The sequence below is a fragment of the Enoplosus armatus genome, chromosome 12, assembly GCF_043641665.1.
Source record: "Enoplosus armatus isolate fEnoArm2 chromosome 12, fEnoArm2.hap1, whole genome shotgun sequence".
Classification (NCBI taxonomy): Eukaryota; Metazoa; Chordata; class Actinopteri; order Centrarchiformes; family Enoplosidae; genus Enoplosus; species Enoplosus armatus.
Window position 1 is genome coordinate 8509814 of NC_092191.1, and position 22140 is coordinate 8531953.

General features: G+C 42.8%; 1 protein-coding gene across 1 annotated transcript in view; it reads left to right on the forward strand.

Moving 5' to 3' along the window:
• The window catches only part of LOC139294237 (protein bicaudal C homolog 1-like), a 49848-nt gene extending 28090 nt beyond the window's left edge, over positions 1–21758 (forward strand). The window contains exons 5-21 of the mRNA XM_070916087.1: positions 845–1003; positions 2508–2561; positions 6223–6405; positions 8228–8479; positions 9952–10083; positions 12137–12341; positions 14225–14386; positions 14593–14780; positions 14898–15039; positions 16629–16782; positions 17305–17464; positions 17564–17603; positions 18137–18291; positions 18457–18619; positions 19256–19419; positions 20127–20226; positions 21631–21758. Of these exons, the coding sequence (XP_070772188.1) occupies positions 845–1003; positions 2508–2561; positions 6223–6405; positions 8228–8479; positions 9952–10083; positions 12137–12341; positions 14225–14386; positions 14593–14780; positions 14898–15039; positions 16629–16782; positions 17305–17464; positions 17564–17603; positions 18137–18291; positions 18457–18619; positions 19256–19419; positions 20127–20226; positions 21631–21758 (2541 nt within the window). The remainder of the gene's footprint in view (positions 1–844; positions 1004–2507; positions 2562–6222; positions 6406–8227; positions 8480–9951; positions 10084–12136; positions 12342–14224; positions 14387–14592; positions 14781–14897; positions 15040–16628; positions 16783–17304; positions 17465–17563; positions 17604–18136; positions 18292–18456; positions 18620–19255; positions 19420–20126; positions 20227–21630) is intronic.
• The last annotated feature ends 382 nt before the right edge of the window (positions 21759–22140 follow it).

The window sequence follows — 22140 nt, forward strand, 5'->3', positions numbered from 1 at the left end:
ATCACGTACCTGGGTGACTGCGCTGTAGCACCCCCTGGGGGCAGGCAGTCATCCATGCACTTTGAATAGCCACACACAAAAGAGCAACACATGACTGGCTCAGTTTGTAGCATTTCATATGGTTTTGTCACGAAAAGGCCGTTTTTTAGTCTGGCAGACACAGCAGTTATTTGATCATTTGATTCATCTTTTTTTTTTATGTGCTGCATGTTTTGGTGCTCATTTGCTTCTTTTCTAATGACTGCAGCATGTGAAAGTGTTTTAAAAGAGGGGAAATAAGTCAGTTTTGTGACAATTAAGATAAGTTAAGGGGAGTTAAGGGGACAGATCCTGCGCTGGCCTTTCAGTGATGCAGCATCTATAATCAGAGGAGCAGGGCAGGAACCAGAGAGTGCAATTTCTCTTGGTCCTCCTTGTGTTTGTTTATACACTTTAAAATGTCACATAGCCATAAAAACGGACAGATTTGATTTGATCACTGATGATGGTTATATAGTGAGTTTAATAAGCTGTCTGTGGTGATATTGGATACACATCGACTGCACTATATATACTAGATGGCTTCATTACCCACCAGTCACTTGGGGAAGGCAGTTACAGCAACTGCAATATTTTTGACTTGCAACTTGTAATGACTGCAGTGGATGACATTTACTTTATAAAGTTTAATATTTGGTCATTCTGTCATTTTTTTTGTCATTTCTATCTTTGTTATGAAGATCCTTTTTAAAATACACGTATAATAACACGCACCTTTTTCTTAGCAGCACGCTCCACTCACTGCGCTATTGCAAGTGATATCCATCATCATTTCACCCCAGCACTCTCTTTTTCTGCTCATTAGAGTAACAGGGTAACTCTGAAGATGGACGTTTCCCACACGGAGCACTCCCATGTTATTGGCAAAGGTGGCAACAACATCAAGAGGGTGATGGAGGAGACGGGGTGCCACATCCATTTCCCAGACTCCAACAGGAACAACCAGGCAGAGAAAAGCAACCAGGTTTGTGGGGCCAAGACATAGATTTACACTGTGATGGATGGATGGATGGAGCGAGCTATTTACTGCTGGCTGATCAAGGAGTTTGCTTCATCAAGCATTTTGCTTTAATCTCTTGAACCACAACATTGCGCCACGATTATGTTTCAAGTGTAAGTGTATTTCTTTCTGCTGCCTTGAGTGTTTACTATCATCATCCCTCCCCTATTTGTTTTTGTCACGTTGTTCGGTTTAGGGTTCTAAACAGGTTGCAGAGAGTTGGTCCAGTTTGCTGTTTTGATTGGCCAACCCAGAGGAAGCTGGTGTGTTTTGGCTGGACTCACTGGAAGAGCAGTAGGATCCTGCTGTAATTACCATTAAAATGTAGTATGAGGAGTTCAGGAAAGCACGCTGCCAGGCACAGTATTAGATATCTTTGCCAGGTGCTCTACAGTGCACCTGCGTATGAAAGTATTGACAAGTTCATTTATTTTTAAAGGATTGCTTCACTGATTGCAGCCATATCTCTGTGAGTACAGTATACCTACAGTGTGTAAACCATTAAACTTGTCAGTAATCTGTATCTCATAGACTGTTCAACCCCCTCCAGTCTCTGATGATGCAAATATAGGCTGATGAGTAGCAAGAGTCTCCTTGTCGGCCCAAGGCCCCTTAAGCTGTCTCCTTTTCTGGTTTCGAAAGCTTACTGACTGCAGCAGAGCCTTTGAGACACACAGCATTTTGACAAGTGCAGATACCTGTGAAAATCAATGAAGTGGCTACTTTCACTCTCACTGGAGCTGGCAGAATTGACGATATTGTTCAAGTACACTCCAGCAGGTTTGCTAACATGAGGATTAACAATGGTTTTCATTATGAAACATATAATTGCTGCACAACACCACCATGTGTGTGTGCATAAGTATAGTGTGTGTGTGTGTGTGTGTGTGTGTGTGTGTGTGTGTGTGTGTGTGTGTGTGTGTGTGTGTGTGTGTGTGTGTGTGTGTGTGTGTGTGTGTGTGTGTGTGTGTGTGTGTGTGTGTGTTTCTTGTGGAAGTAATGCGGGCCAGAGTGTTTTTCTTTTTTTTTTTGTATTATTTCTTTTTCAATAACAGCTCCCATTTGTCCTGGAGCGGTAACGCTGCAGATCAGCTCTTGGTTTGCTTCACAATGGTGAGCAGTTTCTTATGAAAGAGGGAAAAGAATGAGAGGAGAAATCTAATAAGACTATTTATTGCCTTTTTTATTTCTATGGAAATTAACTTAATCTGGGCTCTCATGTTAGTGGTTGTGTTAAAAGGTCAATTGCTTTAATTGTGAAGGCCATGTTTCTAATCACAATGATAGATTCATGGCAACTGTAATGATGTGGTTCAAGAATATAAAACAAGTTTTCGTTATGTTTGTTCTAGATTTTGCTTTCAACATTGCAATTAAGACACTGTATGCTGTGATGTGAGCCATTATTTGTCTTGGATTGGGTTAGAACTGGCTTACTGATTTACATCTTACTTTTTATTGTGAACAGGTGTCCATTGCAGGACAGCCAGGAGGGGTGGAGGCAGCTCGAGTAAAAATACGGGTAAGTTGGAACTCAGCCACATTTATCTTAAAGGGATACTCCACCCAAACTTTCATTCCCTGCAGGCTTATAAGTTTGTAGTTTTGACCTTTATGGAGCACGATGACTGTGGTCAGCTTGAATTTCTGACAGTTGTAATTGATTTATATATTGTATTATATAAATATATATATATATTATTCATAAATGGCTGCCTCAGTTTGAACGCACAATTCTGTTGAGGTCATGAGCAGGCTTGTGAATTAGTTTTATGCATTAGGGTGCAGCCATTAATTTCTATGTGGAACAGGGCGAGACACATTTGAGTTCAATCGGATTGAACTTTGACTCACGAGGCTCTCCAGTGTCCAGCCTCTTTGAGAGAAGATACGAAATATTAATTTATGCTTTTGTTTTATAACTGCACAGCGAAATAATACAAGCAGCAGAGAAAGGGGGATAATGCTTGGCTGTAGTGAGTGCAAGGACAGTGACAGGGAAGCATTTGATAAAACCCTGTATAATAAACAAACATGTGGACTGCTATTGTTAGCCTGCTAGCCAAGCCAGCACCTGCCTTTTATTTATTTTTTATTATTATTAGTTTACAAGCCTACACATACTATTTCCAAGTTCCCTACCTAATCCTACCAGTGGAAGAGCTCTGGGGTTACAGTAGGTGATTGTTTGGCCCAGCCACAGTTTCAGCACTTCCTCTAAACCGCAAGCACCTTTCCTAACCTATTCCCAGACCCACCTCCCTAGAACAATTGTAAAACACAAGCATGAGCCTCAGCCCCTTTGGCAGGCCCATCTCCTTAGCCTCTTGTCCATCTTCAGTTTCAGTCTGACTGGAAGCCCGACCTCCAGCCTCAGCTCTGTGGGCGGAGGACCTCTATGCTCGTGTGAAGTGTTACATCCCTGAACTTTTGCTGTATTTCAACACCGCAGCAGTTGTCTACAGTGAACACGTTCACCCGCTATGGACAGACCAAAACTAACAAGGCTGTGTGTGCATGTGAGAATGACCGAGTGAGTGAAGGGTGTGTGTGATAGAGAGAGAGAGAGAGAGAGGAGGAAGGTCATGCTGGATATTTGTGCAGTGTGTATTGGCAAATGTCGGCATATATGCATACCTATACCTCTCCTTGCTTAATGGTTGTTTTCATAAGCAGCGAGCCGCGACCCAGTCCATCTACTTTTTTTGCTATGGATGAAAAAAATAAAAATAATCAAACCCAACCGCAGTAGTGTTGTACAAAGGGGCTTATAATATAAGCTGTAGAGAACCACAAAGATTATTCTGGCCTTCAAAGAACACACAGTCAGCGGATGACGAGGGTGGATCAAAAGACAGGTTTCCCTCTCAGTCGACTTGGCTTCTTTCGATAGATCCAGACCTTGATACTCACCTCATTCCATGATACCGAAATACTGTGCCATAAAACACTCCCCTTTTATCAATGCTCACGACTAGACAGTCCTTCCACACATAACTTTAAATATGTATGAGCTACATCACTTAACCCGGAGGCAATTTCTTAAAATGCAGCATGGGAAAGGAGCACATGGGAGAGATTTAATTTTCATCTCATTGTTGCATCAGTACTGCACCTAGAAAGAGCTCATCCATAAACCACACTTTTCTTCATTCAGTCATAACATACATTGTATGTATTTCTGCTCAAATAAAATAAATATACTTATTTGCTTTCTTGCCAAGAGTTAGATCAGAACATTGATACCACTCCATTTGCCATGAAGCTGGAGCCAGGGGATGGGTAACTTAGCTTAGCTTAGCATAAAGACTTGACAGCTAACCTCACTCTGTCTGAAGTATAAAGAAAACCACCTACCAGGACCTCTAAAGCTCACTAATTAACTTGTCGGTTTAATATGTGTAAAGTAGCAGTGTAAGTTGACAAGTTGTCGTAAAAAAACAACTTGTATCTCTCAAGAAAATGTTTTTTTTCCTCCAAATATCAAACTATTCCCTATAAATCTATTTTAAAAAGAGGAATGAGAGGAGGATTTTTTAAGGTGGTATTGTGTCGATATTAAAGCACCACACTGTTAAATGCAGGAGGAAGGAGGGTTTATTCCAGTTTCTTAACCCCCTACTGTTGAGGTTGCCAGTGCTTAACAATATACAGTATGCTGTTTGGTCCTGGGTGGCCTGTAGACCACATCCTCCCCCATCTCTTCTGAAACCAGAAGTGGCTGGGGTTGTGCCTTCTCCCTGAGGTGCATTAGCTATGAACGTAATGTCCCCTTTTAACATTCAGACAAGGTCTACTGTATTTCTGGGGCCTTCTTGGGTGGAGATCTGTTAGTCTATAACAAGTCGGTTGTTGAGGTGATGGATTCTCTGGGGATTTCTTGGAGCTTTCAGAGGTGGAGCTGACAGGCAGGTGATGAAAGGTCTGGCCAGTTGCTTTACCTCAAAGATTTTTTCATTTTTCTTCATCTCTCACCCTTATGTCAGGAGAACTGAGGCTTTTCTAACGGCGCTTTCAGATTGAATACATGTGAAACTCATATCTGCCAGGTAGACTTTTTGAAAAAAGCTGAGGTCAGCTCCACCATAAAAATCAGTCCATTCTTCAGTCAGCGCCTGACTCCTGCTGTTCTGCTTGTCCTCTCTTGCATTTCCCTCTGTGCTGACCTAAATTTCTCAAGCCCTCTGAGAGCCAGTGCTGAAACGTGATATAAATGTAAGGCCAAGCGCATATGGGACTGATCAGGGATGCATTTCTTTGGTCAGAGCAATTCATGCTGCTTGCCCTTCACTGGCAGCCAAAACCATAGTGGCGCTCTGCCCAAGAGTCAGTGTTTGGATAACACTGTGTATGTGTGTGTGTGTGTGTGTGTGTGAGAGTGTGTATTCATTCTCCTCTTTGTAAGCGTGTATATGTACATTCCCGTCAGTTTGCATGTGTATGGGTGTGTGCCTGTGTGATTTATCTCCCATGCATGCATAAGTATGTGTATGCATGAAGCGAGGCCTTCCTGTCTGCATCTATTTTGTTTGAATGACTGCTGTGATACAAATGACGAGAGCTGATGTCTGTTGCTGCTCCTGTGGTTGGATTCAGTGACTTGAAATGAATGTATGAGAATGAACCATAGACCACTGATGCTTTGCAGAATTGACTGTGTAGCCATAATGTTTAAATCAATCTCCCAAGTGATACCACCACAGCACGCTGTAGCATACCTCATGTAACAAAGGGCGTCTCTCTCTTATTTCTGACCTCATTTTGATGAACTTCTCTGGAGTTATTTGAGCTGACAGCTTTACATGCCAAGTTTTGCCACGTTCTGCTAAAAGAAGGGTTGTTATGTCTGTGCGTCAATTCACATAAGTCTACACTATGTAAAGAAATCACCCTTTTACTTCTGTGTTTTCCCTTGGTGTCCAAATGGTCTTAATCAGTGTGAATGATAGTACAATGTGAGGCAAGCAGTTACTCTGTGCCCACTCTGATTTGTTGAAATCTGGTCCAACATGTTTTATTTCCCTATTTCTTCGCTGTGGCGGCATAACAATAAGCTATCCAACTTTATATAGCTGCAGTATTTCAGCAGCCATCATGATGTGTCAGTGACACCATGTTCATAGAAATACGATGGTTTTCTCTCTCTTCTCTCCCCTCTCTCCTTCTGTCCCTCCATATTGCAGGAGCTGCTCCCTCTTGTGCTGTCTTTCGAGCTTCCCGCCATCATGCAGTCCGACCCCAGCTCCCCTACCGTGCAGCACATCTCGCAGACCTACAACCTCACCGTCTCCTTCAAGCCCCCGACTCGCCTCTACAGGGCCACAGGCGTGGTTCGCGGCTCACAGAATAATGCCAACGCCGTCAAGGTGAGGAGGGTCCCGTCATTTGGAACCCACGCGCGCACACTCGCACACCAATGGCAGCAGAGCTAACATGCAAGGCCCTTGTCTAACCATCGGGAGCAACCCTGTGATTAATGGACGACCCGCTCTTCAGGAAATTCTGTTTCCTGATACTGCACTGATCGCAACAATAGCATCGATGTTTATCTTTGGATTTTCCCTTTTTAAATTGGAGGAAAATTATGAAGCGACAAAATCATCGCCATAGGTTCAACCCTCCCAACAGCCAGCGTGTGTCCTGTTAAAGATGCTTGAATAAGTAACTGAACCCTGACCTGTGCACTCCTTGTCAGTCATTTCACTGTAGCAGTATTTGAGTTAATGCTCCTCACTCTTCTCCACCCGTTTACATGGCGAGCCACAGACCAAGAAAAGGTTTCCAGAGCTACACCATGTCAGAGCCCACCAGCACTGTCAGCGTTATGAACTGCCTCATTACTTTCAGCACCACAGGGGCAAGAGAGTGCTGAGAGATGTTTGGTTGCTTGAACTGGGCGGCCGCTGGGTCAGCTCTCCACTAGGAGGGAGACACTGCCTCACCGCTGCACCAGCAAGTCCAGAAGGCTCTCCTGATTTTTATTTTGAATTCAGTGTCTTACTTTGTTTCCTGCCTTCAGCTTGTTTACGCATAAACATACTGCGTATTTTATATATGTGTATACACACTGATGCACTTCCTCAACTGGCATCTGAGATGTTGTGAGTTAAAGCCTGCCAAGGAGTCTTCTCGTCATCTCTGCCAAGTCATACCTACCAACTCACTTTTTTTCCACTACCGAGTCTCTGTTAACAATATGGGGCTCATTTCAGTTGGCCAGAAACTAACTTTTGCATATATGCATCTCTGCATTTATTTATTCGTGTATGCTTGTGCCCTTCAATTTTGATTTTCATGCTTGTGGGCATCCCTGTGTTTTGCGTGCAGTGAATATGTGCTGTATGCAGAAGCAGGCCCCTGAGTGTGTGGTAGGTCTGAGGGGTCAGGCAGGATTGGGAAGCGTGCCAGATGAAGGCTAGAGGATTGGAGGAATATGTGTGCTATGTTATGTGGTGGTGTGAGACCCTTGGAACACCTTCGAGGATTGCCAAAACCGCTGTGGATTGTTGTGTTATGCTGGCCGCAGAGTGTGAATTCCCGTTGCACGCTGGAAATGACTTACTCTGCTAGGCCAAGTGATGGCTCGCAGAGAGGCATAGCAGAGACTGCGAGGAATGAGACTGTTCTACTGGCCAACAGATGCAGTGGAAAATGCAATAGTTTCCATTGGATATATAGAAAACGCTGGTGTTTTCTCTGGGAAATGGGCAACATGGCTGTCCTGCTCTCCTCGTGACGGATTAGTTTGTAATGTGGTCTGGCTATTGCTCCTAATAAAATATTGTTTCAGCTTTGTTCTTTGTTCATTAACTCTCTGTCATTTGTACTGTTTGATATTCATTTGTACTGTTTGATTTGAAGATTTATCGACAGCAGTTCTGAAAATTGATTAATGGTTTGATTTATTTATCAAACATTTTCTGGTTCCAGCTTCTCCAATGTGAGGATTTGCTGCTTTTCTCTGTTTGATATCTCAGTAAATTGAATATATTTGGGTTTTGGGCTGTTAATTGAACAAAACAACTGTACCACTACCATAAGGTTGACATTTGTTTTGAGTGTGAAATCTCAACAACTGTTAGATGGATAGCCATGAAATTTAGTACAGACATGTAGACCCGTAGTCTTGTCAAAATCTTTATATATTCATATATTTTGTAAATTACCTTGTCATCCTTGTTTCCCCAGAGGGGTACCGCTCTGCTGTTGGAGCACTTGGCTGGTAGCCTGGCAAGCACCATCTCAGTCACTACCCACCTGGACATCGCACCCCAGCACCACCTCTTCATGAAGGGCCGCAATGGCAGCAACATCAAGCACATCACCCAGAGAACGGGAGCCCAGATCCACTTCCCTGACCCCAACAGCCCCCAGAAGAAATCCACAGTCTACATTCAGGGCACCATTGAATCGGTCTGCCTGGCGCGGCAGTACCTCATGGTGTGTACCCTTTTTTTGTGTGTGTTTTGTTTGGTTGAAAACAATTACTTTAAACTGCTAAGCTTTGTTTTTGGGGTTAAGGGATGGCATTGGCAATATATTCCTGACACATACAGATTCCACATTCTGTGTGGTGGCTATAATAGATGTCATTGTTTCACGAACATCATCATGGTATGTGTGAGTGATGCGTGGGTTTTGAGATGGGGTTTAAGAAGTAAACCACGATTGCCTTTGGGGGTTTTGAATAGCCTTGGGAGAGATTTGCTTGGCTCTGCTCAAGCTCCCGAAATGTCCAGTTATACAGCAATCTGTAGCTGTCTCAAGGTTAGCCTGCGTGATTTATAACCACATACCTGCATGTGAGATGGACACATGCATTTGCATCAGCTTGGCTTGAGTTCTTAATGTCTTGTCCAAATGCGATACAGATTATCCTTGTTGGTGTTAATGGTAATGGTTTGGCTTGCAAGTACAGTAGGTTTTGGTGGATTTAAATTTCAGCCTTGTCTGTAATTCAGAGGTCGGCACATTACCATTAGTTTTTGGACCAGGAGGAAGCGCCTCACATTTACATTTCTGTTGGTTAAAAATGCGCTGTGGTCATTCTTGTCTTGCTGCCTGTGACCGCTGAGGCTACCCTTATCTGAATTACTTAGGAATATAGTCGGATGTCTGTTTCAAAAATGTGTAAAAGCGATGACTGTTTAATTACCGTTGGCTAAAAGCTTTTGCTGAGCTGGTGCATATAAGACACCTCAGCCATAAACAGCTTTGGCTTTCTGTTTGGAGATCCATCCATAATGTGGGGCAGTTATTCTGCCAGAGCTGCCTTCTCTTTGTCTGCGGTCTCCCATTTGGCCCAAAAGACATTTAGCAAATGCCAAAGTTGTTGCAGTGACTAAACATGACTTTCTCTCGGTCTGGACACACAAGAAGGAGCCTCTCGCTGTCAGTGAGAGAGTGAAAAACAATTGGGAGGGGAGTTGCTCTGAAAGTAGAAGCCGAGTGTGGACACACAGAAGGGGGAGAGGAGTCCTGCTCTCAGTAGTGTACTGTGTGATTTGGCCTCTTCCAGCCAGACTGTAGATTACAGCTCCAATCTCAGGCCCTGTCAGAGCCAGCCTGGCCCTATACTCTGCTGCTAATTACACCCACTCACAATAGGAGCGCTGTCCAGCACTCGGCCCAAAATATAGATGTCTGTGGCGCTTGTGGTGGTGATCATGCAAAACAGATTGCTGTTGGCGGAATTTCCCAAGCTCTGTGTGGGATGAATCCAGCAGTTAATCTTGTATTTATTGGTAGGGCTAACATGTAGATCTACAAATGGTATAGCATAAAGGAAAATTTACTACTATTATGAGAAGTAGCCTATAATATAGGAACACAGATATGTTACTAGCCAGGCTCTGAAAGATATTAGTCTGCAGCTGACTGAAGAAAACTTTTATTTTGTGTTTGCTCCACAGGGCTGCTTGCCTCTGGTATTAATGTTTGACATTAAAGAGGACATTGAGGTGGAGCCCCAGTGTATCACCGCACTAATGGAGCAGCTGGATGTCTTCATCAGCATCAAACCAAAGCCAAAACAGCCCAGCAAGGTATGACACCAGGCTCACACTGCATGGAAAGTTTTTAAGGGGATTTTTGGCCAATCTCTTCGATCTAGACTGAAATATCTCAACAACTATGAGATGGATTGCCATACAATATTCTACAGGCATTCATGTTCCACTGAGTCTGCATTCTACAGACAAGAATATAGCACCAATGCAGCATTTACAGCCTAAGACAGTTTTCTTGAATTTAGACATCCCACAGTGGCTGGAATGGATTTTTACCATTGAAACTGCATTTAAAAACGTCCATCTTTGCAATTTACTTATAGCCCTTTGACATAGGACCCTGTGAACATAGGAATGAGCCGTCTCAGATTAACTGCGCGTACAGGATCATACTTATTAAGCACTTTCAGTGGCATTACAAATTATTTGTAGAGTTAATGTCTATTTTAAGGGCAGTGTTAGGGTTTAGAATGAATCAGCCCCGCCAATAAACCTAAACCTCCACCAAACCTTAAAGTTTAGAAGGAAACATGTCCTAACTTTTCACCCTGAGACAAACATAGCTGCTGTCTTACTTGTTGAAATGCTGTGTCAGGCAGAGGGAAAAAAAGACTACCAAGCAAAAGTTCCATTTGAGAATTACTCTATCAAGTGTCACAGCATGACATTGAAATAAATTCTAGTTCCCCATGTCACATTTGATGAAATTTAAAAGGAAAAACTGGAGCCTTATACCGAGGGGAATCAGGCCATACCAACACTTAGAAGAGTTTTGGCAAATCGACGTCCGCCACAGTGGGGAGTCACAGTCTGCTCTCTCCTCTGCACACAGCCTGCCAGGCATGTTTAACCTGATTGACGGGAACACTCAACTTTTTATTATGCCTCAGCTATTCCAACAAAAAAATAACTGGCTTGATTTACATGTTTTCATAGTAAATAAGGCAGTAAATTGGAGGTACGCTCATTGTTTTAGTACATAAAAGAAATGAAATATGTTGATGATTCCCATATTATTATTATTGTAATTTGCAACCTCTTACAGTAACTGGGATGCACCTGCGTTATATTCAAAACCAACCTCTAATGTTACTCATGGTCTACTGTTCTACAACACTTAATATTCCTAATCATATTTCACCACTTGGCCCCGTCCTGACTGTGTCTTTGAGGTGCCCACGTCCCACTCTGAGCCAGGGCTCAATGCCCAAACCAGACAGGCTTGTGGGGACTGGTGAGGAGGTGCCAGCGTAAACACTGGCCCAGCCCAGATCCTCTTAAGAACCCTTCACTTAAACATTTTAACGAGGTGACAGCAGTAATCCAAAAGGGCCTTCCAAATGCTATGCCGTAGCCTCTGTGCTCCCGGCACTTTGGCAGACCCATAAAGGAGGGAGTGTGTGTGTGTGTGTGTGTGTGTGTGTGTGTGTGTGTGTGTGTGTGTGTGTGTGTGTGTGTGCGTGTGCGCGCGCACATTGGAGAGACTGATCATGATTGGAATCCATTTTTTAAAAGCTCGACTCTGGCAGAACGCAAAGAGCCAGGACATGATTTGTGCTCACTTTCATTTTTATTTGATGTTTATGAAGGGAGGGCAGGGTTTCAGGTGATGTGGAAAAATGTCAAAGTCATTTCTCTCACTGATTTTAAAATCTTTCCTGTTTATAATTCTTCTCTGTCGATTTAGTACCTCATAGTATAATTGATTAACTAGCATTGCCTCAAATTCTCTTCATTCGTATCAATGTGCTAGATAAGTTTTGTTACGAAGTTGATTTAAGCAACGCTTTCTCTCAAACTTTTCTCTCATGTCTTATTCTCTCTCCCACACTGCCTCAATGTTGATCCTTCTAATCTACCCTTAATTCCCTCTTCCTTCCTCCCCTTTATGTTTGTCTTCCCATCATCCTCCCTTTCACTCCCTGCCTCTGCGGTGCCAACATTCCCTACTCTATCTATCCCTCGCTCCTCCCCTGCCTTTCCTCTTCTGCCTCTCTCTCTCACCTTTGCTCTCTTCCCTCCTTGCCATTTTCTCCCCCCGTCTTTTCTTGGTTTCTCGTTGCCTCTTTCTTCTCCCTCAATCTCTCAGTCTGTCATAGTCAAGAGCGTGGAGAGGAATGCCGTGAACATGTACGAAGCCCGAAAATTTCTCTTGGGTCTGGAGAGCAACGGGGTGTCGTCCTCCTCACCCTCTGTGGCGTTGAATCCTGCCACCAACGGCCCGTCCCCGTCCCTCATCTGCCCCGTTGGCCTGGACATCCTGGCCTCAGCTGGCCTGGGGCTGAGCAATCTGGGTAATGATCCTGTCTAACTTGTTTAGAAAGTGCTGCTTTTGTTTTCTTCTTTTACTTTTTGTAAAAGCCCAAAGATAAATTCTTAAGGAAAGATAAGAAGTGACCCTCTCTTTTTCTTGCACGAAATGCATTAGAGATGAAATGTCTTTGTAGAGGAACTAATGTCCTCATACGTCAATGTCATTCGTATCGGTAGCAGTCACACACTCAGCACAGAGAGTAGTCTCTCCTAGCAACACATCCATTGAAGATATCTCCAAGTCAGATCTCCTCAAAGCCTGTTATCACCTGGTTAACTGAATCACTGAGTGCAAGTGGATACAAATATTCTCTCAACATCCACATAAGTCCACATGAGTCATGGCAGCATCGTCTCTGTATGCGCTTTACAGTAGGACTTGTTTGTCTGGAGAACTGGCCTCACCACGATGGTATGAATTTCATGCCAAGAAATGAGTTCCACATGTACAAATCTTTGATCATCCAACCATCAGAAAATAACCTCAATACGACTTTAGTTTAGTACTTTGAATGAATCGTGAGCACATGAATCATAGAATGATGAACGGGTATAATCGTGTAGGAGTTTGTTTTTCTGCAGCGCTGACCTCAACATGAAGGCACAGAGTTCAGCTTGGAACAGATTTCAGGTTTTGTTTTGTTTTTTGTTTCCAAGGGTGACTTTTAATTGATTGTAGTAAAAGACAAGTAACATTATAGGATAAATATTTAGCCCCAGTTATCTGCTTTTTGCTTTCATACGATATAGTTTTTTTCTGGCTTCAGACTGGAAATAAGGACATGAGTAATGCATCAATGGCAGTAGGAAATGTAGATAGTGGAATAAGCTGACAAGAAGTAGCTCATGGCTGTAATCACATACCGGCAATAGATCCATCACAGTTTATCTGTGTAATAAGTTTAGATATAAATGCAGTTTGTTTTCTGTATTTATACCATCAAATGCTAACCACAGCAAATCTACATTATATTACATAGACATTTCCTTATATGTTACATATATTATACCCATAATGTGTTTATTTTTAGTTATTTTGTTTATTTTCTGCAGCCATGGTGTTATATAGTTACAATATATAGGGTATATGGGCTAGGTGAGCACTGATATTGGGTCTATATTTGTGTTGTATTTTTGATTTTCATTTTTGGAAGAATCAAGCACAAAGTATCTGTTCGTCTGATGAGAATTTATGTTGGCATTTAATTCGATTTTCTTTCCAAATAGCTTTTATTTTATGTCCTTGTGCCCCCCGCTGAATGAGATGGGAAAATTTGAATTTTAAAAAATGGTCACAAACAAAACAATGTGCCATGAAGTCCCAGTACAGTAGAAATGGGTTCTTGCTGTCTCGTTTAAAAACCCAGGGGCCCGGGGGGTGAAGCTGTGGACGGCCACATCCTGGCCTTTTAGTAATTGCTACATGCTTCTCTTCCTCAGATTACAGGCCAGTCTGCCAGAAGAATCTCTGGCCTTATTCCTGGAGCCAAACTAGCCCCTTGTTAAAGCCACAGACCTGCTTCTTTCTGTTTTCATACACTTTCTTTGGGTTAAGACACCAAGCACCACATTGTTGGTGCGCTCAATAACATGGTTTTATTGGGTATGAGGACACACTAGATATGTACTTTTGCATCCATGACCTTGTAGAAATGTAAGAAATTCTTCCGCTCACTTGCTGTCTGGTTGATGACAGTTTGATGGAATTCCAGTTGAATAGCTGGAAGACCAAGATTATTTTTTGAAGTCTTAGTGTAACGTGTGATTAGCTTGAAAAATGGCTCTGTGCTTTGACAGGACCACCGCTGATCTATTCATCTCTGGTTCTCTCCGGTCTTTCCCCCTTCCTTTCTGTTCTGCTCAGGTTTCCTGGGTGCAACGGCGGCCCACTCCCTCACCAACTCTGCCGCCCCAAACGCTGTCCTCAACAGCTTAAACTCCTCCATGAGCCCTCTGCAGACCCCGAGCCCCAGCGCCCCCACAGCCTCCCCCTCCCTCTGGCCCAGTTCCCTCACTAGCACCCAAGGTTGGTATATTGTCCAATACACATCTTACTTCAAGATCAAAGTACTGGACTCCTAAATATTATTTCAGTTATTTGACATGCTTTAATTTATGTCATATTTTAAACAAAGGGGTAGATGGACAGACAAACAGACAGAAACCTACAGGTCTCCGGGGGTAATTGTACACGCATATAATTGTTAATGCTACATTCTTCACCGCTTTCAGGCTTCTCATCTCAGCTGATGCTGCACCCTGCCACCCAGGCCACCCTGAGTAGCATCCTGCTGTCAAGCGTGCAGGGTTACACACAGAGTACACCGTCCCCTCCGCCTGGCCTAGCCCCCATAGACAAGCAGACCAACGGGGTCCCTGACTGCACCAAGGGCCCATGCACTCTTAACGGACATGTCAAGGTTGGCCCATTTATATACTGTATGCTGCATAACTTTGAGTTCACTTTGACTTTCTTGTTTAGTAAATTTCACTTGTCTTGTATGTATTTTGCTCTCTACGTGTATGTCCATGTATAGCATCCTGGCTCAGTCTATGGGAGGATAGCAACTGCGTCTCTTGCAGAAACTGTTTTGAGTCCAGCCCCATGTGACTCGGTCCAGGAGGCCAGCGGACACAATCCATCAGAGCCGCTGTCCAGCAAGTCCAGCCCAGATGAAGGTATTCCTCTTAACTCATAAAGAAACTCAAGGAGCCTGGCCTACACACTACACAAAATGTCTGTATGTGGTTGTTGCATTTTTTTGTGGCAAAATCTTGCTTCATTGCTCGTATTTTATAGTAAAAAGTAACTTATTTTGCATTGGGTCATTTACAGAAAGGAGATCACATGATGTAAATCGGCCTGAAATCTGTCACTGTGCAAAAACATGTATAAAACTGGTAGTCTGCAACCCTGTCTGCATCTGTTTGAGTACATTCAGCCCTGAAGGATGCAGAGGCAAGTGACCTCACCTGTATTTCTTAGCTTATCTGCTAATCACCTCCCATCTAAAACATCAAGCCTATGCTGTTCAGATTTGAAGTTCTTCAGCAGGCAGAGCACCCACATGCCTATCATCTGTAATGTCTACCCCAGAATATTTAACTCTGTTTAAGATAATTTCAAACCTAAGATTATTCTGTATTTTTTTTTATTTTAAACCATTTTGGCCATGTGTTTTTTAAGGAAATTATAGTCATGTTGTTTTCTGAATAGAACTTTCACCCCGCTTAAGAAGTTAAAATCTTGTGATTTATGTGTGATTGTAACCTTTGATAGACGACATTTTTGACGCTGCTGAACCTCGGCCTTGCAGACTTGACATAAATGTCCAATTTAAGCTTTTCCACTTGAGATTTATGTAACCCTTAAACCCACTTTGAGGAAAATGCCTTGAATGAACTTATTTCTATTTCTCTATATTGTCCTCCTAACCTCATAGTCCCTCTGACTACGTTTATTATGTTGGAACGGAGACAGATTAACTGCTGGTCTCCTAGCGGTTCAGAAAGGCCCTCATTTCCTCTGTGTCTTACATTCGCGGTTTTCCCCTCAAACTTGCACTCTCACGCGTCTCGTTTTTCCCCGCTGTTTTCTGAGCTGGTCCTCCCCCGATGTGGTGCATCCCAGTAAGGTTTCCTCTCCCTCCCTTACCTCCTCCTGTGTCCCAGAATGTGTTTGGACTGGCTCACCCAGTCTGCCTCGACTCTACGTTGTGGAATGAGGGAGTGCGGGGGGATTGTTCAAACATTAAACCCCAGAGAGCTTCATTTGATTGACTGACATCATATTATTTTACACTACACAGTACACCGTGCACCTCCAGATATTCCTGAATATGCACACGCATACACTCACACACACAGGCACATCCTGTTACACAGAGCAGGTTCCTGTCAGGCTGTAAGTAGGGTAGCAGGGGAAAACAACTATAATTACAGCTGCTGTGTTTTTAATTAATCCAGGATCCAACTGAGACATGTCACACTTAAACGCATGCACACATACATATGCCCACCAAGCTACGCACACTCCTTTACACTGACCCAGTCACTGCTGAGAACAGACTGTGCATGGCAGAAACTGAAAAGTGAGATGAAACATGAAGTATTTCAGCTGTGGTTGTCATAATACTGTGTATTTTCTGTACAGATGACAGCTGTAAACTCTGTCTCTGTGTTTACACATTGTTTAAACGTTGGACCGACTTTAAGTAGAAAGAAATGAAAAGGATAATCAAAATATGTTTGTGTTTGTTTCCCTTCAGGCTCTGACACATTTGTGGAAGTGGGCATGCCCAGAAGCCCCTCTCACTCAGCCAACGGGAACGAGCTGAAACAGATGCTGGCTTCGTGTAAGACGTCATCAGGGAAACGACAGGCTGTGGAGCTCCTGCAGGGCACCAAGAACTCCCATCTACAGTATGTTTGAATCTAGAGGTCGTTTACGGCTCGTCTTGCTGCTGTTAGGCATCCCTTCTGAGATCATTTACAGCTCATGCTGTTGCAGTTTGGCAGTCCTCTATTAATTCCTTCACCGCAGAAACACTGCAATGAAATAGCATTCAGCGTAATCAAACCAAAGCATACAGATTTTTATTTTTAAAAGTTGGACAAAACTGGATGCTAACACACAGTGACAGAGAGGGTTATTTTGTTCCATAAGGAGATTTAGATAAGTATTGGCTGCCATATGGATTGGGTTACACACACTCACCCTGGACAGCCCGTTTATTAGAATAACCAACTGTTTCTTGATAATAAACGTGTGTGCGCAGTCAAACCTGATGAGATGGGAGCAGTGACAGCCTCAGTGATTTTATGAGGCGATGATGAGATGAAGAAAAGGCTGTGCACTGCCTTGTGGCTCTGTACTTTCTGTACCTTTTTTTTAGGCTACATTTCTTTCACTCACGAAGCTGTATTTCTGTGTAATCCCAACAGTTCTGACTGTCTTCTCTCGGACGCCGAGTCCAGCTCATCAGATGGTCCTGTGGCGGATAAGAGGGCGCCCGGTAGCGAGCGTGCGGCTGAGAGGGCAGCACAGCTGAACGAGAGGGAGAGAATCAGACTGGGACCACAGACCTCCTTCGCCAACATGCAGGTAGGCACACACACACACACACACACACACACACACACACAAACTCTGTTTTGTGGGTATTAAGTCATTAAGGATTAAAACTGTTTGCTGTCTTTTCAGGCATTTGACTATGAACAGAAAAAGCTGTTGGCAACCAAAGGTAAGTTGACATTTGTGTCTGCTCAAATACTACAAGTCATTAGTAGGGCCTGGATGTAGCCCATAATTTAGCCTATTGTGAAGACAGACACATAATCTAAAGGTCACAACTGCCAGTAAATTCATCAACAGTTGTGTCCCACGAAAAAGTATATTTGAAAGTTAGCTCAATTTCCCTCTTAAAAATGTTTATCCCTGTGGACAGACGTTTTAAACTTTACTCTTAAAATCTTTGAATGATGTATGAATTTGTAATCATGGATTCAACAAACACAGAAAACGTCATCTAAAACTTTTGTTAAGATTCCAGACTTTCAAAGATATCAACTATGTGGAAATGTGTATAAAATACTGCACATGACATGTAAAGTCTACCACATATAACACTCTAATCGGTGTGTAAAAATAGTTTTAAAAGAAAGGTTATTTATGGTAGTTTTTAGCTTTTTTATAAGAAATGTTCATTTGCATTATCTATCATTATTATCATGTATAGGTGTTTGTGTACATCACTGTACGTCTGTATTCACACAGCTATGTTAAAGAAGCCTGTGGTGACTGAGGTGCGGACCCCTACCAACACGTGGAGTGGTCTGGGCTTCTCAAAGTCCATGCCAGCTGAGACCATCAAGGAGCTGCGGAGAGCCAATCATGTGTCATACAAGCCCAGCATGAGCACCACCTACGAGGTCAGACATACAGACACCTCATTCGCAGTCTTTGGCTTTTACTGTCATTATGTGTATATTATAGAAGATTTTATGTTTTTGTACCTTTTTATACTGAGATGCAGTGAAGTCACTCAGAACTCCTTTTTGAATGTTTGGATTGTCTCTCTTTGGTTTCTCTCTCAGGGTTCCCCGCTGTCCTTGTCTCGATCCGGCAGCCGGGAAGGCGTGGGGAACGGCAGTGACTCTGACAACTGGCGGGATAGGAACGGCGGCGGTAACGGCCTGCCGAGTCACGCCGAGTTCCCCTCCGCTGTCAGCAGCCCAAAGAGGAAGCAGAACAAATCTGGTCAGTTCAGCATGTTTTTGTAGTATCTCTGTTACAAGGACAAACGTGCACTGATCATTTTTAAGCATTGGTCAACTATGCAAACATCACAGACAACAACAATTTACCAGTTCATCACTTGTTAGAGAGATGTTCCTCAGCAAAGTGAAACTCAATATGTTGTTACATTTTTGGCACTCACAGAAGGGCTTAATAGATTAAGGTGAAAAGGTCCCATTTTTAATTCCATTCCAGTTTAATAAGCTTAAAAAAACTACCTCACTGTGAATGATGAAACACTGAAGTGAACACACCTCAAGCTACTGCTGACTCATGTCCTCAGAGTTTATTACTTTATTCTTTTTTCAGAGACGGCACTTCAGCTAACTTCCATTGAATCTGCGTCTTACACCAACCTAGCTAGTCTGTGAGTCAGGAGCTAAATTGGTCTCATCAATCTAAATTTAGTTTTCTGAATACACATCTACATTTGTTGACTACTTAAAAAATGGTGTCATCACTTTCTGCTAAATATTCTTTGTATGACTGTGATATCTCAGATGTGAATGAATTATTGCTGTGTTTCTACAAGCTTCAAAATGATCGTCATTGTGGGTTGTTTTTTTTTCATTTTTGCCTCATTCCTTTGATGGACAGCTGCAGAGCATTACCTCAGCAGCAGCAACTACATGGACTGCATCTCTTCAGTAACTGGCAGCAACGGCTGCAGCCTGAACTCGTCTCTGAAAGGCTCAGACCTGCCAGAGCTGTTCAGCAAGCTGGGCTTGGGGAAGTACACAGACGTCTTCCAGCAACAAGAGGTAGTGGAGAATGTGAAGCCACTTCTACTAGTGTTGTGATTTTTAACCGAGGGACTGTCAACCTGAAGACGGGCACTGACATTTTCTAAAATTGCAAAGGAATTCCACTCTTTAGCCACACTAGCAGTGAGGCTCTAGGGATGGCAGCGTCAGTCGGTCAGTCCACCACTTTGGTCCAGACTGAAGCAACCACTGGATGGATTGCCATGAAATGTGTTACAGATATTCAAGGACCCTAGAAGATGATTTCTAATGACTTCCCTTCCCTAATGATCCCTTAACTTTCCCTTTTGCAAAATCACAAGGTGAAATTTTTGATTTGTCCAGCACTGTAATTTATGAGCAAATACCTGCAAAACTAATGGCCACCAACCTCAGCTGTACACAGCAAATGCTAAACTAGGATGGTGACCCTGGTACATTTTACCTACTAAACATCAACATGTTAGCATGGTCACTGTGAGCATGTCATGCTGATTAGCTGAAAGTGTTGATGCTAGCAAGGCTGAAACTAAAGCTATGAGTTGCAAATGAAATGATGTCCCTACAATATTTGCAATAAAATAAATAAGTGTCAGTCACAGGTGGCAATTTTAATTTGTTTTATTCATGGTTTTATGGTTGAAGGTCTCCTGTTAGTAGTTAGTAGTAGTAAGTTTCTGCATTGTGGTAATAGTAGTGTTAAATGGACTTGTTGCTGCTTCCAGATTGACCTCCAGACATTCCTGACTCTAACGGACCAGGACCTGAAGGAACTGGGCATCACCACTTTTGGAGCCCGCAGGAAAATGCTGCTTGCCATCTCAGGTACAAATGAAGAAGAACATGTGATTATTACATTTTATTTTTCCAAAATTGCCAAAAGCACATTAACATGAGGGGAGATACAGTACAGAGATACCCACATACGACCACCTCTGTCTCCACTTGGTCTGTGCTGATAATCACTGATTCCAGCTGGAGACTCCTGCCAAGCCCACTCCTGCTGAAGGCAGTTCACACAAATTGGCTTATGTGTTTTCCTATTTTGTATGTTGTTGCAACAAGCCTGAGTGGAGTCCAGCTGTGCAGAAGGCAAGAAGTGGACTCCAACTGACAGAAGTCATGTGCACTGCCAACCACTGGATTTGAAAGCTATAGGTGGCCATTATTATTGGCAGACTAGTTGAGAAGTTCAAGACAGTGCTGTTGTAACTAATTTATCTTGTAAACACACAAAAACATGTTGCAGTAATTTGCACCAGCAGGAGTAAATGGGATTAAAGCACATTCTTCTTAGATGAGGGTGTTGGTATTTCTCCAGTTGCTCCAGCTGTCTCCCTAATGCTGATGTAGACTCTGTCCTGTTGTTGCACTGGATCTAATGTTCATGTTGTGGGTGTCGCACTTAATTACTGATGTCATATTTTGGACATTGTAATAGCTGGAGTTGTTCGGCTGCGTAAATTAATCACGCTCGTGTCGGGATCACGGGCTTCCTGCCATGAGTATTCTGTAAAAGTTCAGAAACCTCAGACCAGACGGGGTGACAGCAAGAGCAACAAGGGGAAATGGCGAGGCCGGCTCTTTAATTATTAAGGAAGCGGAGGGATCCAAGGCCAGAATTGGTTTCGCTGCCTGACGCCTCAGCCAAGCACAGGTCAACTTTCATCTCTGCTGACGGACTCTTAGACTCCAAAACAGGAACACGCACGTCTCTGTCTTTTTGTCTTTCTGTATTTTCTTATTCTCATTATAAAGAGATGGAGTGCCAGTCAAGGCAATCCAGGTTTTAACTTCCTGCCAGTCTGCCAGTAAAAAGAGCTTTCTGGAGCGAGCTGCCTGTCTCCAGTAATCAAACTGAAGGTTTATGCTGGCAGCGACAGAACGTGGCTATCATCTGAATCACTCAGAGATGCCAGAGTGTGCTTTTGACATTTTCTATGAAAGCGTTTTGTCCAAGCAGCTGTGTAAAACCAGATGGACACAAAGAGGGCTTTTGTTGATATGAGCAATCCTGTAGTGATTTGAATCCAATTGTCTTGTCATTGTTGATCAATGGAGGGTAAAAAGAAATGTTAACATACTCCTTGGTTGTGTTTATTTCTTTTCTTTGATTTACTTTAACTCCCAAGGCAACAGTAGGAGAACAGTAACATTAAAAGACATGTTTGTATTAATGCTACCACTGATGTTTTGTGGTGCTGTTTTTTTTTTTTTTTTTTTTTACAGAACTTAACAAGAACCGGAGGAAACTATTTGAGCCACCCATCAGGTCCTCCTTCCTGGAAGGGGGAGCAAGCGGTCGCCTCTCCCGTCAGTTTCACGCAGACATGGCCAGCATCAGCGGGCGATGGTAGGCGCCTCCAGACCTCCAGGCCATCCCAGAACCGTCCAAAATGGAGACCAGCCTCCAGTGTCCTTCTGTGCCTCAGCAGCCCAGGTTTCAGTGGTTGTTTACCCTCTTTCAGCTTCAGCTGAATCAAGACTGTTCAAAATGATGTCATTGCCATATAGTATAAATGTGTGTGTGTGTGTGTATGTGTATATATATATATATATATATATGTGTATATATATATATATATGTGTATATATATATATATATGTGTATATATATATATATGTGTATATATATATATATGTGTGTGTGCATATATATGTGTATATATACATATATATGTGTATGTATATATATGTGTATATGTATGTATATATATATGTATGTATATATATATACAT